Source organism: Capra hircus, chromosome 11 (genome assembly GCF_001704415.2).
Source record: "Capra hircus breed San Clemente chromosome 11, ASM170441v1, whole genome shotgun sequence".
Taxonomy (NCBI): Eukaryota; Metazoa; Chordata; class Mammalia; order Artiodactyla; family Bovidae; genus Capra; species Capra hircus.
In genome coordinates, this window is record NC_030818.1 from 15,651,376 (window position 1) to 15,670,924 (window position 19,549).

Consider the following 19,549-nt stretch of genomic DNA (forward strand, 5'->3'; position numbering starts at 1 on the left):
ATCTCTGCCACAGTTCTGTCCATATTTAAGGTGATTTTTTTTTTCTTCTCACATTGAAAAGAACAATGATGAATAACTTTAGTTAGCCATGAATGTGAAAAGCAAGGTGTATTTTAAACCAGAATATATTACCCTATGACTATTCACCATAGTTTCTGGAAAATCTTGGAAGTATTTGATGAGTTCATTCTCTCCTAATGTTCTTTTTTGACCTCCAAGGAATTCCTGTCACGTGAAAAGTTTTAAATTATTCAAACCTCGGATGTTTTGGGGACCATGAAGCCAAAGCAAGGGTTTCCCTAGAGTACCCCATTGTCTGCAGAGAGAACCTCTAGCCAGGTGGATAAATGGCTTCCTCGCTGTTGTGTTCATTTCTTTCATTTCTTTCTGGCAAACCAGACTATTACTTGAAAGATGTTGATGTCCAAAAAGTGGTCCTAGAGAACTGCCAACTCACAGAGTGGAGAGATGTGGGCCTGCCAGTTGGAGAATTATGGCCAAGTTCTTCCTTGAAACATATGTACATATTTCAATCAAGTTATACCTGGCCATGCATTCTCACTGAGTGTTTAAGTGCATACCCAGTGCTTTACTTTTCCAGTTCTTATTTTCCCCACCAATCTTTTTCCCCTTTATCACACAAGTCAGTTCGTGCTTTAGTGTTCTGATAAAATGTCTGTGACCTAGATTTTTTATTTTTTCAGATGTTGATGAATGTTTGACTCCAAGTACTTGTCCAGATGAGCAGTGTGTGAATTCTCCTGGATCTTACCAGTGCGTTCCCTGCACGGAAGGGTTTCGAGGCTGGAACGGGCAGTGTCTTGGTAAGTACTAGAGTATACTTATCGTAGTTGTGTGTCTTCTGTCTGGCTGGTTTGTCTTTCAAAACAGAAAAAGATGAGAGAAAAAAAGTAATGTAACAAACCCATGTCATTCAGAGAAAAGTTCTAAGTAACTTTTAACCATGAAGAAAAGAAATTGAGTGGACGTGAAGATTTTACATGAAACATAATTCTGATTGAAACAAATTGTTATCCCTGATGTGATTAATGCTCAAAACCAAATAAAATTTTGATAATAACTGCCATAAAGAGGAGAGAGGTGGAGAGCAAAATCCTTAAAAAGAGAAGGTATGAGACGGAGCTACCACAGACTTATAGAATCAAGAAATATACACAAACTTGCGGCCGAAGCAGCAAATATAGAAAGAGAAATCTGGGCTGATTGCCCACTGATGCTTTTGAACTGTGGTACTGGAGAAGACTCTTGAGAGTTCCTTTGATTGCAAGGAGGTCAAACCAGTCTACCCTAAAGGAAATCAACCCTGAATATTCATTGGAAGAATTGATGGTGAAGCTGAAGCTCCAATACTTTGGCCACCTGATGCGAAGAGCTGACTCACTGGACAAGACTCTGATACTGCGAAGGATTGAGGGCAGGAGGAGAAGGAGATGACAGAGAATGAGATGGTTGGATGGCGTCACCGACTCAATGGGCAGCAATCTGAGCAAACTCCAGGATATGGTGGAGGACAGAGGAGCCTGGTATGCTGCAGTCCATGGGGTGGCAAAGAGTTGGGCATGACTGAACAACAGCAACCCCTATATTTGTTCATTCATTCATTCATTCACTCAAGTATTTAATGAATACTGAGTACCTCCTCCTCGAGGCACTGAGGAAGATAATGACTCTGCTTTGCTCCTGATTATTTGTGCTCTAGTCAGCTTTCCCCCTTAATGGTTTTCCTTTGTGTTTCTGTTTACCGTGTGCTCTTTTTCGCAAAGCTGAACTCTTTCCCACCCCATGCCACATTCTGACAGTGTGAGTTAAACTTTTCCATCCTTCCTCTCTTCTTTCTTTTCTTCTCAAATACAGTATAATTTACTGTCTATACACGGAGTGGTGGACTTCCCCTGATAGCTCAGTTGGTGAAGAATCTGCCTGCAGTGCAGGAGACCCCAGTTTGATTCCTGGGTCGGGAAGATCCCCTGGAGAAGGGATAGTTTACCCACTCCAGTATTCTTAGGCTTCCCCTGTGGCTTAGCTGGTAAAGAATTTGCCTGCAGTGTGGGAGACCTGGGTTCGATCCCTGGGTTGGAAAGATTCCCTGGAGAAGGGAAAGGCTACCGACTCCAGTGTTCTGGCCTGGAGTCCATGGAGCTGCAAAGAGCTGGGCATGACTGAGCGACTTTCACTTTACTTACATACAGAGTGGTACTCAGTGCTGGGATACACTGAGGGACCAACCAAAGTACCTTCTTCTTTTGTTTGTTAACAGTCTTTTGGACTCTGTGGAGAGGGAGAGGGTGGGATGATTTGGGAGAATGGCATTGAAATATGTATAATATCATATATAAAAGGAATTGCCAGTCTAGGTTCAATGCATGATACTTTGGGGTGCTGAGACGACCCAGAGGGGTGGTATGGGGAGGGAGGAGGGAGGGGAAAAAAAAAAGAAAATATATCAAGTGCTGTGTAAATGTTATTCTATAAAAAAATAAATAAAATAAAATTAATTTATTTTAATTGGAGGATAATTGCTTTACAATAATGTGATGGTTTTTGCCATATATCAACATGGATCAGCCAGAGGTATACATGTGTCCCCCTCTGCATCCTGAATCCTCCTCCTGCCTCCCTCCTCATGCTGTCCCTTTATGTTGTCCCAGAGCAGCAGCTTTGCGTGTCCTGCTTCATGTGTCGAACTTGCACTGGTCATCTGTTTTACATATGGTAAAGTATATGTTTCAGTGCTATTCTCTCAAATCATCCCATCGTCTCCTTCTCCCACTGGGTCCAAAAGTCTGTTCTTTATGTCTGTGTCTCCTCTGCTTCCTTGCATGTAGGATTGTCAGTACCATCTTTCTAAATTCTGTATATATGAATTAATATACAGTATTTGTCTTTCTCTTTCTTACTTACTCTACTCTGTAAAATAGGCTCCAGGTTCACCACCTCGTTAGAACTGACTCAAAAGCATTCCTTTTTATGTGTTTGGTCATTCCGTTGTATCCAACTCTTTGTGACCACGTGGACTGTAGCCCACCAGGCTCCTCTATCCATGGGGTTTCTTCCTTTTTATAGCTGAGTAATATTCCACGGGGGTGTATGTACCACAACTTCCTTCTCCATTCATCTGCTGATGGACATCTAGGTTGCTTCTGTGTCCTAGCTTTGTAAATAGGGCTGCAGTGAACATGGGGTACATGTGTCTTTTTCAGTTCTGGTTTCCTCAGAGTGTATGCCCAGCAGTGAGATTGCTGGGTTGTATGGCAGTTGTATTTCCAGTCTTTCAAGGGGTCTCCACACTGTTCTCCATAGTGGCTGTACTAGTTTGTATCCCTAACAGTGTCAAAGGGTTCCCTTTTCTCCATACCCTCTCCAGCATTTATGGTTTGTAGACTTTCTGATGATGGCCATTCCGACCAGTGTGAGATGATACCTCATTGTGGTTTTGATTTGCTTTTCTGTAATAATGAGTGATGTTGAGCATCTTTTCATGTGTTTATTAGCCATCTGTATGTTTTCTTTGGAGAAATGTCCATTTAGGTCTTTTGCCCACTGTTTGTTTGGGTTGTTTGTTTTACTGATATTGAGCTGTATGTTTTGGAGACTAATTCTCTGTTAGTTGTTTCATTTGCTATTATTTTCTCCCATTCTGAGGGTTGTCTTTTCACCTTGTTTATAGTTTCTTTCATTGTGCAAAAGAGACATGTGTTAGGAAAGAGGGTGCTTTGATGTTACAAGAGCATATGATAGAATGAGTTGCCTTAAGGAGAATTCTTGAGTTGAGGTTTAACCAGGGCTTTGTCTGGGGAAGGGGATGGAAGGAAGATCATTTTGGACATTTGGTATGTGCAAGGGGCTCATGGAAGGAGGAAGCAGATCATGTTCCAGAGGCTGAAGAGCTAGTGTGGTTGTAAGACAGAGTACAAGGGAAGATTTGCTGCAGGGTGAAGACCATGAGGGGAAAGACCATGCCAGACCCTCTTGGTCCTATTAAACATGTTGGTCTTTATTCATACATCTCTGAGGAGATATGTGGTGTGTTAGAGGAGATGGGATAGGTAGATTTGGCAGAAGCACTTGCAGTTTCAACGCTTTGGACTCCTCACGAGGCAGCATGAGCTGAGCCCCTGTACCAGATGCAGGAGGCCCTCTGCCTTGAATCTTATGCCCATTCCCAAGGGTCTCTATCAGTAGAGTTGTGAGGTGTTGATCTTTGGGAAGAAGTTGTTGGTTTTTTTTTTTTGTTTGTTTATTAGTTGCCTATTCGATAAGCTTTTGTTTATATAATCAATGCTGGTCAGAAAGTGCATGTGGTTTTAATTTTTCCCATTAGGCATAAATTTCATAGTTGCCTATCAAGGTTCCATTCTTATACTCATTTTCACATACCAATGCATATTATAATCCAAAAGTAGAGCCTGAACTTTACCTTAACTAACTAAAATTCACAACCATGGCATAAACACAGCCCTGATTCATGAATTTACTAATGGAACATGACTGACCAAATTGGCAAGTGATTGCTCTTCATTGTAAATGCATGGATCCAGGTTGGGGAATAATAAATATATGAGTTCTTACACCTAGATGTGTGCAATCAATCTGATCGTGACCACGCTGCTCCAGTTGAGTGACAGAAACAAAGCACCTCATTTAGCAGCAATTTCACTTTGCCAACCAGATTAGCAGAATCATAAGCAAAAGCTGTTAGGTCACCGTGTTACTCACCCCAAGTTGCACACTTGGCCACTTGGCCAAGCAGTTTTGCATTGCTAACTAAAGTCACACATTTCCCATTACAAATAGGTCATGTCCTTTTTTCCCTTCTGCTTTGGGTAGAGTTTTAGGTTCTGTGTCATCTATTGATCAAGCTTCTTGTCTGTGACGTAATTGCAGTGCCATCCATTGCTCATTTTGAACTTGCAGTTTTGGTAAATTTCTCCTATGGGCTTTTGCAGATTGCACCAAAATGGATTTTTCCATCTTATTATTTTATGGCAGTTGAGCTTTCAAACGTGAAAGTTGAATGTGACGAAAAGCATATATTGCAGAATACCTCTCTGTTCAGATTGAGCCAATGAATGGATTGGATTTTTCCACAGCGCTTTGACAATGCTCATGAATACCCCATCATATCTTTTTGGCTTTTTTCCTTTATTCATTTTATTTCTCATCTTTGTAATTCTGGTACTCTAAACTTTTCAGAGGGTGTAGTCCTACCTAAGTTTGTCTTTGAGTTGAGCATATCCATAACACAACCTGACCTATATTTATTTCTCTATTTGCCACTTTCATCATTGAATTCTGTATTCCTACTATGAGTCAGGTATTTTGTTTTAGACCCTGGGGATTGAGAGTGGACAAAATAAATCTGTTCCCTTCATTGCACTTAGACTCTAGCGCTCACAAGGAAAAAAGTAGAGTATAGGGTATGTCAGGGGTGATGAGTCCCATTAAGGAAAAAAGCAGCCTAAGGGATTAGAGAGTGTTAGAGCTTTTATGGAGGTCAGGGAAAGCATCAGATGATAAATGATTTACCAAGTGTTCCTTGCTGTTCAACTGTTCTTATGTCTAACTGTTAAATGTGACTAGTTTGAGGCTTCCTCTATCCTTTTAGTACAGACACCTTAGAGTACATTGTGAGACTTTTTCCTTAATTTTTAATATATGAGAACATGAAAGACTAAAAAAAAATTCCTAAATCTCATTGTTTGGAGAAAAATCCGACACAGGGCATTTGTTAGTTTTCATTTGGAGAGATGACAGTATCTACCTTGCAGGGTTGTTGTGTAGATCTTAGTAACCTTCTTTTTCTACCACTCTCCTCTCTCAGCATATTTTTAAGTTATTATAATTAAACCTAGACATTGTTGTACAGAGTAATATGTTCTTTGGCATTATGCTTATATATATATATATATATATATATATATATTTAAAACTCATTGATCTTGATGTCCATTTGGCTCTTTTTTCTGTTAAACAGTTTCATTAAGAATTAAGAATGACCATTTTGACCCTTCTGTTCTACGGGGATTTAATGCCAGTTAGACTTTCTTTTGCTTTTGCTAGCTAAATGGTGAACTTACTTAATGGCCTTTTTGTATTCATGCCATGTATACTGTATCTTACTATCTGATGCTGCTCCTTGATTTATGAATTAGAGCAGGAGTTTGGTGCAGAAACAGGTAAAACGTTAGCAAGTGTTGTCTGAGGGTTCATCCTTTTTCCCAGCATGAACCCCCAGGCAACACCTGCTATGTTTAGTTCAGGGCATATGATCCTTCATTCTCAATAGTTTATTGTGCACTTTCAAAATATCTGTCCCTCAGTGCTTTTTTGGCAACCTTTGTTGGCTTCTCTGTTAATGAAGCTGCTTCTTTCAAGTTGTGGATTTTGGTGCTCTCTTGAGAGCCACTTTCATCATTTAGCACTGTGTTCATTGGACCTCACATTCAGCCCGGAGCTATTGCCCATGCGATCCCCACCTCTTAGAATTATTTCATCACCTTGAGTTCTGGCCAGTTCTCTCTGGCTGCCTTCAATCAGACTCTTTCTTGAAAGAAGCCAATGTGTCAAGTCCTCAATTTACATGTTTTGCTGTCTCAGGAAAGTTAAACTAGCCTGATTCAAACCTGCCTAGAGCCATCTCCCGAAGGAAATTTCTCTAACATTTGTTTAAAGGTATATTCAGTAACTTTGATATATAGATCATGTTTCCCTGAATTTGAGTAGATTTGGCCTATATGACCTTTCTGAAGCTTAGTTTTAATATCTGTAAAATGGGAATTGAAGTACTTTCTTCATAGGGTTTATTATCATAATTAAATGTAATATGGGGCTTCCCTGGTGCCTCAGATAGTAAAGAATCTGCCTGCAATGTGGGAGACCTGGGTTCAGTCCTTGGGTTGGGAAGATCCCCTGGACAAGGGAATGGCTATCCACTCCAGCTGTATTCTTACCTGGAGAATTCTATGGACAGAGGAGCCTGGCGGGCTACACTCGGTGGAGTCACAAAAAACTGGACACGACTGAACGACTAACACGAGAAATGTTATTATTCTTCTTCCCCAACCCTGTTACCTCTGTTTTATTTCCATTGCCCTGAAAGAGAGGGAATGGAATAATAACTGATATCTGTTAAAGTAAATTATATGTCAGAGTTCTGTGGATAATTGTCTTTTCTTTGGCTTTCTTTAAGCTCATCTCATAGAATTTCTAACTCTCTGTCATAGAAGCTTTCTCTTATACATTTAATTCATCTTAGTTCTCTTTCAACTTCTGAACATTTTTGTTTTGCTGAAATATACTTCTTGAGAATCACAAGATTTCTCTGCAGGGAGATTGATCATTCCTAACAAATGTTTCTACTTCTGCAGTACTAACATCTTTCTTTGGCTTCATTTTCTTTGCTCACCTTCACAAAATACAATATCACCTAGTAGATGTGTCAGCTAGCCTTTTTTGAGTTTATTACCTTGCTTTATAGTTGAGCTTGTGACAAACCATGTGTGACCCAGGAACACAAAGTTCTGAGATTTTAATCAAAGTAATCCTTCTTTGTCAGCCATAATTAAGTTGATGATGACTTTATGACTCCCATTTGAGTTTTGTAAATGTAGCAGGTCTTCAGCATTTGAAGAACTTCATATCATTCAAACCACTTGACAACTGGCTAGCCTCAATCTTAACCAAAACCAGGTATAGAAAACTTGCAGGATAGATAGGGAGAGCTCCTTGTTCTAGGAGTTCTTTTCATCCTAGGATTTCTTTTCAGATTTTAGGAGTCACTGTTAACCTTTATGGAATATATGAATAGTCATAGACCTAAATGAAATTGAAGACTTTAGTCCTACATTTATTCTTATATCAGATGGCAACTGAGCTCAAGGTCTACCTTTTGTAGATAATGTGCAAGGATTAGTCTTATCCCTGAATCATTATGTGCTAAAGGAATCTTCTAATCAGTCAATAAATAGTTGAGTAGAGCACTTACCTACGTATGGGCTTCCCAAGTGGCTCAGCGATAAGGAGCCTGCCTGCCAATGCATGTGATGTGGGTTCGATTCCTGTCAGGAAGATCCCCTGGAGAAGGAAATGGCAGCCCACTCCCCTTGCCTGGAAAATCCCATGGATAGAGGAGCCTAGCAGGCTATAGTCCATAGGGTCACAAAGAGTTGGGACATGACTGACCACAGAGCACACACTGCCTACAAGATCTGTTCAGTGCCAGAGAAGATGTGAAGCTGTAGAGAAGCAAAACATAGCAAGATAAGATGGTGGTTATAAGGACATGAGGGTAGAGGAGTTATGTTATTAAAGGGTACAGACTTACAACTAGTAGGTAAGCCCTGGAAATGGAATGCACAGCTTAGTGATTATAATCAACAGTACTGAATTAGAAATCTCAAAGTTGCTAAGAGACTAGAACTTAATTGTCTTCATCAGGAAAGAAATGATAACTGTGTGACATGATAGAAGTGTTAGTAATACTCCAATAGATGTTAATAATTTTGAGATGGGATGTCAGATCATCCCTTAAGGTTGCACAGTATTGTTTTTTATTGAAGTATAGTTGATTCATGCCTTCCCTTGTGGCTCAGCTGGTAAAGAATCTGCCTGCAATGCAGGAGACCTGGGTTCCATCCCTGGGTTGGGAAGATCCCCTGGAGAAGGGAAAGGCTACCCACTCCAGTATTCTGGCCTGGAGAATTCCACAGACTCTATAGTCCATAGTGTCACAAAGAGTTGGACACAACTAAGTGACTCTGACTTCACTTCATAGTTGATTCACAGTAGTATATTAGTTTCGTATGACAACATAATGATTTAGTATTTTTAAAGATTATCCTCCATTTAAAGGTTTTATGAAATAATGGCTGTATTTCCCTATGTTTCCCATTATATCTTTGGTGCTTAACTTATGTATTGTTTTAATGTCAGTTATATCTCAACAGAAAACCCCCAAAACTACTTTTGAAGGCAGGAAATATGCCTGTGTGGGAATCCTAGTTATTGTAATAATTTCTGTACATGTTATTATAATTTATGTATATTGTAATAACTGTGTATGTTCATAGTTTACAGTTACCTGTGGTACAGAAATTGATTCTCAACTAGGTTAATGGGATAGTTCCCCATCATAGGTAATAAACGGCAGAGCTAGGACATGATCCCCCATCTTTTAGCATCAAAGCTAATATTGTTTTGTTTTATGTAGTAGCTCATATACCTCTCATGTACACCTAAGAAAATCAGAGGACAATGCAATACGATTAAGATAGTAAGGAAAATTAAAGTCCATAGGAAAGATCCGTGTGAACTGGAATTGTCAGTTGCAGGCAGCAGTAGTTTTGGCTCGAGAGTCTGAGATGGCAGACTTGTCCAAGGTAGTCCAGATGAGTTTTTCTGGAAAACAAAATGATCTTTTGTAAAGCTGAGGTAGGAAGCCAGTGATTTGCTGAGATTAGTGGATTGATTTTCTGAGATCTTTGGATCTTCATCTGGCATGTACACAGCATTGGCTGTTTTCCAGTTCCAAAAGAGCAGTGATGAGTCTTTGAGGAACAGACAATATATTTTCATTGACAGCTTTGTTACTGCACATTTTAAAATTTGGTCAGAATTGACAGAGGGTGAGATCCTAAGGACTTGCTACATACCTAAAGTGCAGGTGAGGGGAGGATGTGATTGTACTGGCCTAACCAGAGTCTGTCTTTCATTTTCACCATGCTTGCTTTTCTGTCAAATGTTCTCTCATCATCTTGTGAAGAATAGTTGAGGGATAATTGAAGTAATGTTTGCCGTGGGAGTAATTCTGTATTTTCATATAGTTGTGGTGATGGAATAAGACTTTTCATCCCATATCAAATGGTGCTCACTCATGGAAGTCTCTTGGTCATTAAGGAATTAAATGAGGCTGAATGGTCTCAGAAAAGTGACTGGTTCACCTTGTCAATCTTTGAAGTAAATCTTTCCTTTACTCATTGAAAGTAAATGAAGCAATGCAGGTAAACTCTTGCCCTGGACCCTGTTCTGACCAACCTCAAGGAACTGATAGGTGGAGTGAAAGGGGGCAGCATGGCCATGGGCTGACTCGTGGGAAGGTGGCCCCTGGATGTTCTCAGCACCTTACATGTCCTGCCCACCAGGGAGGGGCTTCAGGCAGACTGGCATGTTCCCAGGATACTAGAAAGGGAAATTTCAAAAGGCTTCCTGACCCAGATGAACTACCTCTCAAGGCAATGAGAGAATTTGCAGGTGGGATTGCCGGCCAGCTGGGAATCATCTTTGTGAAACTGTGGAGGATGGAAAGTTGCCAGGAAGCTAGAGAGAGATTAATGTCCTCATTTCCCCCAAAGAAGAAAGAAGGTGGAGTTCAGGAACTAATGACCATTGAACTTCATGTTGATCTTGACAAAGAACTGTAGACTGCAGGATTTCAATGATGAAGTGAAACATTTTTTAAAGGATGTGATGATCATAAGAATTAGCCAGGGTTCACTAAGGACGCAAATTATGCCAGACTGTCCTGACTGCCTCTTCTAATAGGGTTATTAGGAAAGTAGATCAGGAAATCCTGCATCATGGAATATCTAGTTTTCAGCAGGCATTTGTGAGAGACATATGAAGGTACTGAAGACAAGAAGGATCAATTCAGAGTGGATGATAGTATAGTGAGGTGGATTCATAGCTCCTGGGAACTTCCTTGCTGTGGGAAGTTTAATTAATTTATTGAATGGCAAGAGCCAGATTATGTCCCCAAGTCCCACTGGAAAATTGGTTTTTTAAATTTGTAACCCAGTTTTCTATGGACAGTTTCCTTTTTGAACTCATCATGTATTTGTGTAAGAAGTTGGATGATATGGCTCTTCTATAGGACTGTAATGCTAGAATGAGTTTTGAGCTCCAATATAGAAAACCAAGATACAACCATCTTCCTCTGATGTGGGGTAAGAGGTGGATGATCAGTGACGGACTGTAGGGTGGATATGACCACCTTGTTTCCCATGGTGTTGTTTTCTCCAAGGATTAGAGGTAGGAACTATGGGAACCTGACCTTCTGTTGGTACCACTCAGAGCCCCACAAGTTTGTATCCTTGACTAAATTGAGGAACACTGGAAACTATTGAAAGTTTTTAAAGTAAAGGAACAACATCATTGGCCAGATTTGTGTTTTAGAAAGATTGCTCTGGCTGCAGGCTGGATAATGGCTTTGATAGGGCAAGACTTTAAATAGAGAGATAAAAGTTGATGCCAGTAACCCATATGAGAGATTGGAAGTGGCAAAAAATGAAGTAAAGTTGGGTGTATTTGGGAGAGATTTGGGTAGTAGAATTTATGTGACTTTGTGGTAAATTGAATGTGGGGAAAGAAAGAGAGGAAGGAATCTAGAAAAGATGACTCCCAAGTTTCTGATTTGTCTGTTTAAATGGATAGGGGTAAATTAAAAGATGGTTACTCCTTGGAAGAAAAGTTATGACCAACCTAGATAGCATATTCAAAAGCAGAGACATTACTTTGCTGACTAAGGTCCGTCTAGTCAAGGCTATGGTTTTTCCTGTGGTCATGTATGGATGTGAGAGTTGGACTGTGAAGAAGGCTGAACGCCGAAGAAGTGATGCTTTTGAACTGTGGTGTTGGAGAAGACTCTTGAGAGTCCCTTGGACTGCAAGGAGATCCAACCAGTCCATTCTGAAGGAGATCAGCCCTGGGATTTCTTTGGAAGGAATGATGCTAAAGCTGAAATTCTAGTACTTTCGCCACCTCATGTGAAGAGTTCATTCATTGGAAAACACTCTGATGCTGGGAGGGATTGAGGGCAGGAGGAGAAGGGGCCGACAGAGAATGAGATGGCTGGATGGCATCACTGACTCAACAGACGTGAATCTGAGTGAACTCCGGGAGTTGGTGATGGACAGCGAGGCCTGGTGTGCTGCGATTCATGGGTTCACAAAGAGTCAGACACGACTGAGCGACTGAACTGAACTGAACCTGTATTGACCCAGGAGACAGCAAAGAGAGAAGGCAAGAGAAAGATGTTTTGGCCATGAGGACTCAGAGGTGCCTAAGTGACATCAAATGAAGATGTCCCAGTGGACTAACCAACAAAGTGTGCGGATGAGCAGTTAAGGAGAGAGGTCTGGCTAAAGATACAAAACTGAGTTTATTCATTTCTTTTGCATCCACCAAATGAGGCTCCATTTTAGACACCTTCCTTCTATATATTCTTTTTTTAAGATTGAGGTATAATTGAGAGAAAGTGTTATATGTCAGGTGTACAAAATGAGTCAATATTTGTATACATTGCAAAGTGATCATCATAATAAGTGTAGTTAATATCCATCGCCATACATAGTTTCTTTCTTTTTTTTTTTTTTGTGATGAGGACTTTTAAGACCCACAGTTGACCCTTGAACAATGTGGGCATTAGGGGCACCAACCCTCTGTGCAGCTGAAAATCTGCACGTAACTTAGAGTTCACCTTTTGCATCCATGGTTGCTCCCAACTTGTGTAGTAATGTAGTATTTTCTGCTGAAAAAAAAAAAAAGGCCATGTGCAAGTGCACTCATGTAATTCAAACCCATGTTCTTCGAGGGCCAACTGTATTCTTTTGGCAGTGTTCAAGTGTGCAGTTCAGTGTTGTTAACTATGGCCACCATGCTGAACATTACATCCCCATGACTGACTTATTTTATAGCTGGAGATATCTGCCTTTTGATTCTAAATCAAAGAATTTTTAATGATATTTTACTATATAACATTTGTTTCCTTAAGAGCATAAGTGCCAGTAAGCTTATGCTATGTTATGCTAAGTCACTTCAGTCGTGTCCAACTCTGTGCGACCCCATAGACAGCAGCCAACCAGGGTCGCCCATCCCTGGGATTCTCCAGGCAAGAACACTGGAGTGGGTTGCCATTTCTTTCTCCAATGCATGGAAGTGAAAAGTGAAAGTGAAGTCGCTCAGTTGTATCTGACCCTCAGTGACCCCATGGACTGCAGCTTACCAGGGTCCTCTGTCCATGGGATTTTCCAGGCAAGAGTACTGGAGTGGGGTGCCATTGCCTTCTCCACAGTAAGCTTATATACTTATTCAATTCAAACTATTCAAACTATTCTATCTACAGGATTCTGGTTCCATGCAGTTATGACTGTGGTAAGTAAAGAAGGAAATAAACATATCAAGCTCTCCTAGATATTTCAAAGCATTCTGGTTCATTGTTAATCGTGGTAGCAGCCTGGAAAAATAGAATTCATTCAAGTATCTCATGAATGGTAATCTACAGTGCCTGTTAATTTGCTTCAAGAGAAAATATGGCCTTAGAAATTAATTTCACTCTTATATTCTGCAGTCTCTGGTGCATGTATGATTAAAGAGAGCAGTTCATACAATTTTCAACTTAACATATTTGAAACCAAGCCAGAACCTAGACATGACATTTTCACATTGCTGTTGGAATTTCCATGCCTACTATCTAAGTTCATTCTGTCCCTTTATTTATTTTGGCCCCAATCTTTGGCTTCTTTCAAGTAGTTTGCTTTCAGCGTTTATGAGAGTGGACTCCCACAGCCAGAGAAAAGATGGATAATTGGTCAGTTTGAAAGTGATATTTCCGTTTGTCGTGGAGTTAGGGTCACTTTACCATAATTAGTGATATTGTGGAAGTGCAGTAGAATCCCTAGGCAGTGTCAGTTACTTACTTGGCTGTTTTCAGTGTGCATATGGTGTACACATACAAGATGTCCCTGTGCATTCATTAATGATAATTATTGATAATACTCTATTTCTGAATTCCATAATAAGAAAGATTTCATTTTAATGAATTACAATGCAAATGAATGGTTGCTGACCTAAAACTAGGTCTCTGTTAATGTGTTCACGATTCTCTGTTAATACTGAAGTGGAAAGCTGTTATTGCTTTTGTGGTGAGCATCGTGAAATGAAATGGAGATAATCAGGAGCCTTTCCCTCTCTACTGTTTTCTGCCTAGATTAAGTTATAGACCATTGTAAAGTGTTAGTCACTCAGTTGTGTCTGACTCTCTGTGACCCCATGGATTGTAGCTCACCAGGCTCTTCTATTGATGGAATTCTCTGGGCGAGAATGCTGGAGTGAGTTGCCGTTCCTTTCTCCAGGCCATTGTAAAATTAAGCATAAATTTTGATGCTTTGTGTATTTTGGGTACTTTTTGTAGTTAAAATTTTTCTTTAAACTTTTGGTTATTTATGCTCATTATATGCCTTTTTACTGCACTATACAGTGGACTTACCCTGGGGCATTCAGATGGGGCATAGAACTCAGATTTTTCCTCTTGAATTAACAGTATTCTAGTTAGGAGCTTAACGAATGTTTGTTGAATGAGATCAGTAAATGATTAGATAATGATTATTGATATAATGCTGTGTTAGTGAGTAATAAAAACAAAGTCATACTTTCTCTCTTCCACTGGTTCCATCTCTAGATTTAACTTTGCCTATGCCAGAACCTTATAGTCAGGTTTAAAAGATGGTCTTTGGGGTTAGGCTGACTGGGTTCAAATCTGAGCCATCAATTTCTAACTATGTGACCTTGGACAAGCTTTGAATGTCTCTAAATCTCAGGTCCTTCCTCTGTGAACGGTTAGCCCATGTGGATTTTGTTAGCATTAAGTGAGAGAATATATGTAAAGCCTGCACTGACTTTAGACAGTCAGTGCTTGATAAACATTAGCTACTATTGCTTTATCTGCCTCTTCTGCCTGTACTCCACCTTCAGACTACCCAGTAGTCTTATTTTGTCTCCTAGATTTTTTTTTAATCAGATTCAATGCCATCTTAGAATTTTTGAAAGATTTTTTTTAACATGTTACAGATTTTCCCACAGTTTCCCAGAGTCATGAGTCATGTATCTTGCTTCAGTGATGCCTCACATTCTACTGAAATTCATCAGTTCCCTAATTAGACCTCCACACATCTGTGATTCTTTGGAATATTTTATGTTGTAGGGGATGCTGCTCTACAGCTATCCTCTCCTCCTCCCTCTCTTCCACAATAAGTCTTCCACTGAATTTATTCATAGAGCATGTTTGGTTCCTTTTTAGAGTTATTTTGCAGAAAGTAAATAAAGCCACAAAACCATTATACGTGCACCTCATACCAGAGCTTCTTTTCCTCATAAAGAGCTAATTTGAAAGCTTATCTTAAAGAATCTGCCCCTCTTTCGAAGACCCACTGTTTCCATTTCTAACCACATTCAAATTTATTCATGTTTTATTTCTTTTTTCTCCCCCTCTTTTCCATTATGCCACATTCTTTAAGATGTGGATGAATGCCTGGAACCAAAGATCTGCACAAATGGTACTTGCTCCAACCTTGAAGGATCCTACATGTGTTCATGCCATAAGGGCTACAGCCCAGCTCCAGACCACAAGCACTGTAAAGGTAAATACTGTGATCAGATTTCTCGTTTTATTTGAACTACACTTAAAAACATGTTAGCGTAACTAGCCTTAAGAAAGGAAACCATACTACTTGTCATTTATTTAACTGAGCTTCCTAGAGCACATGTTGGTTGGCCTCTGAAAGTGAATCCTCATAGTGGTTAAATTCCTATTTATTTACATAGAGAAAAACAGTGAATTTTTTGAGAACATCTATAAACCACAGATCTATTTAGTTTTTTCTAGTTGTAAAAACAGTTCTACAACTCTGTGAATATACTGAAAACTATTGTACACTGTAAATAGATAAACTATGTGATATATAATTTTTTATTTCAATAACTGCTATTAAAATGCATTTGCTATAGAAAATGTAGCAAATGCAGAAAGGTAAAACAGATAATCTCTCAGCCTCATTTGTGGATATTCATATCTCAAGGATGTTTTGTGTCATTAAGATTATGTACTGTGTCCAGTTTTCAGTCTTGCTTTTTGTTATTTAATAGTATATCATGAGCATCTTTCATTAATAACTCATTTCAGACATTAGTTTTAAAAGCAGTGTAATATTCCAGTGTATTGCTGTTTTTGCATTTTCATTCTGTTCTTCAGATTTTGTAAAGGTGGATTAATTGGGCAAAGTGCTCTGTTTAACTATTTAATAGAACAAACACTACTTTCTAACTTTAAAATGTGTGAACACTTACTATTACATACTTAATCATGTGTTTTTTAAGCATTTGTATTTCCTCTTTTGTATATTTGTTAATATGTTTTACCATTAGTCAAGTTTTTAAGTCAGTGTAAATGAACATTTTATATATAAGATAGATACGTGTGTGTGTGTGTGTGTATTTTACATATACACTTTCCTCTAGAATATTAGTGTAATTTGTCCATGGTTTCTCTAATTTTTAAAGTAATTTTAAAGAAGTTTTCATCTTCTCTGTGGTTAATTTGTTTGCTTTCTGCTGTCTTCCATCACTTTTATACTTAAAAGGATGCTCTTTCAAAGGAAGAAAGAGGAAATAAGTAAACCTTTTTCTTTTCTTTGCTGTCTCAATGAAAGTGAAGGGTCTAGGGTGGTAATTAATTTATCACTGGTAGGGAAGCAGTAAACAGATACCCTACTATAGACCTGTAAGAACTGAAGCATCTTCCACTGGCAGTAGGGAGTTCATAGACATTTGAATTTTTGGTGCCTTGTTCCTTTCAGACAGCAGAGTACTAGCCACTCCCAGGAGAGCATAGACAGCAAGCACAGCCCCTTTTTCTCCTGGTCCTTTCCCACATCCACAGCTTGCCTTCTGACTAGTTAAGCCAAGCATCTCCTCAAAAAAAGTTAAACTTGAGAATCCCTTGAAAGGTACTCTGGGTGTTTGATGGAAGAAAAACTTCCTCATATACAGGGCTAATGGTGACTAAAGGTCTCAGTGTTAGAAGCCATTATTCGCCATTATTAATCTTTATTTGATTAACAGTATCTGGTTTATTGCCATATCCTGTCATGTTACTTTCTCTTTGTGATCTACCTGTTCCTTTTCATCTTACTCATAGAAGTGCTTCTAATCTGTGCCCACTTCATATTCCACATTTGTTACCACTACTTTCTTCAATTTGCATTCTCTGACCCATGACCCATCCAAATTGATGTCACAACTGCCTTAAGAGTGTTCTGTGCTTATTTTGACCCATGATTATCCTGCCCAGCACACCCATCTTTTTACTCACTACTGACCTAAATCCTGGCTCTTCCAGTGATCCACTGTACAACCTTGGAAAAACAATCTCAGGTTTCCCAAAATCATGCCATCTCTAAAATTCAGGAATTAGATGCTGTAGAGGGAAAATGCAGAGTTAATACATGTTGAATGAATAACTCATGACCACCTTCTTCCTCCTGGCATTGCCATACCAAATGAGCCTGCTCCTCTCTAATTTGTCACCCTACCACCCCAGAATTCACACCGTCAATTGATATCACCCCCTAGGAAAACTTGTATTTTCTAGTCTCTGGGATACCATGCTGGGCTGCTGCTTCTATTCATCCTTTCTGTCAAGTGTATCAAGGAACCAGTGCCTTCTAGGCACTGCATATGTTACCAAGAGACTGTAATCTCTCAAAAGATGTATTATTCATTGAAAGAGGTGCATAGCTGCAACAGCTAATTAGAGTTCATAAAGTACTAAGTGATGAAAGTTAAGTCATCAGTGATGTCATATATTCCTGACATTATGTGAGGACCAGGACAGTTTACCTTACGGATTTCTGGCCCATATCCTCAAGGCAATTAAGATTGTTAAAACAAGGAAGGACTGGGAGATGAGACACCTGAATATGATGTGGTCCCCAGGATAGGATCCTGGAATAGAAAGAGGACCTGAATGGAAAAACTGGTGAAATCCAAATAAGTTTGGAGTTTAGTTTTTGGATGTTTTTAAAGGCAGTATATCATATTCTAGTTTGGATAGTCTGGAGCTGTGTGAGCATGGATAAGTAATCTCATTTCACCAAGCCTTACTTGCTCATCTGCAGGAAGGTAGCAGTAATGGCACCTAGGAGGGTTGATGTGAAGATTGTATGAGATAATAGGATGACAAGATATTGGAGAAATATGGAGATAATACATGGAGGATGAGGGAAAGCGGAGGCAGAGCAGGACATTCTGTGGCGGATGTTGTTATTCACCAAATAATATGCATGTGCAAAGTTCTTTTGCAGCCAGGAACTGTGTGACTAATTCTACTTGCATGCTTCTGAGAAGGCTTGGCAGAGGTGTTGCTATTTGAACTTGGTTTTAAAATATTGAATGCAGAGGGGAGAACCTTAGTAGGCAGAGGAAGCAGCACATATCAAAGCTTGGAGGTGGGAAAGAACTGTTTTCTCCACTTGCCACTTAAGCATGCCCTCTACTCTCATTTGCCTGATGTCTTTCCATTACAACCTGGGATAAGATCAGGCAAGATCCCTATCACCTGCTTGAGAAACCTGCATATTCACTAGCTGTGTTTCTTACTCCCCAAAGTCCTTCCTTTTCACAATAATACATTGTATAACATCCTTTCTCTTTATTTTCTAATCTTTCCTAAACGACATCAATGTACAGATGCCAGATTCTACTCAGAACATAAATCTGTTTTCCAGCACTGCAGGAAATGCCAGTTTCACTCTGTTGATAGTCCTAACTATTATCAGTGTCTTCACCTCCCTAACTCTTTTCAGGTTGTAAATATTAGTACATTATCTAATGTATTGGATAGGCCGACATATTCATTTGGATTTTCCGGAGATGTTACAGAAAAATCTGAACAAACTTTTTAGCCAAGCCAGTATTAATCCATTACTTGTTTGAATCTTTTTGTATCTCTGCATCTCTTTGTGCACTTTACTGGTATATGTCCTAAATGTATAAATAACTAGAGATAGCCTCTATTTTAACTCCTATCAGGATTTATCATAGTAATATGTGCAAAAAGTTCTTCAAAGAAAAAATACCTTTTAAGAAATATAATATTCTCTATTCATCCCTTGGCACAAGAGAGAGAAGACATTTGTCCCACATGCCTATTTTATTGGAGAGTGTTCTTTTGTATAGAAATTTTATATCTCAATCAATAAAGAAAAAGATGCTTTTTTTGTTTGTTTCTTAAATGCATAGAATTATGCTGCCTTTGTTCCCCTTGGTCCTTTTAAAGACCCAGAGATCACCTTATTCAAGATAACAGAGTTGCCTGGAGTTATTCCAAATGTGTATATCATTACTTATAATGAATTACTTCTGACAGTCTTCCCAACATAAATGAGTAACTTATGTAGGATGTCTGGTGTATCCTGACAGTTCTTGGAATGGAGGGTATGTTCTTGCCTCCACATGGGAATGCTTAGTTTGTCATCCTCTTTGAGAAAATCAGAAAGAGGCCAAAGCACTAAAAATGTTGTCAGACATTACATGAGATCCAACCAGCTACATGAGCTTTTGTTGGTCTTAAATTCTTAAACTGATATCTCAAGTATTTTATAAAATGTGCTGAAAGAAAATATGATGTGGGCTCCTCTTCGCTGACGACCACTGGAAAAGCTAGTAGACTGAGAGTTTTGGAAAGGTGTTCAATCATTCG

At 39.2% G+C, this 19,549-nt stretch overlaps 1 protein-coding gene across 7 annotated transcripts in view; it reads left to right on the plus strand.

The window, feature by feature from the left end:
* The window catches only part of LTBP1 (latent transforming growth factor beta binding protein 1), a 456,133-nt gene that overhangs the window by 326,988 nt on the left and 109,596 nt on the right, over positions 1–19,549 (plus strand). For all 7 annotated transcript variants that reach the window (XM_018055104.1, XM_018055103.1, XM_018055102.1 and 4 more), the window contains 2 exons: positions 705–824; positions 15,309–15,431. In XM_018055104.1, the coding sequence (XP_017910593.1) occupies positions 705–824; positions 15,309–15,431 (243 nt within the window). The remainder of the gene's footprint in view (positions 1–704; positions 825–15,308; positions 15,432–19,549) is intronic.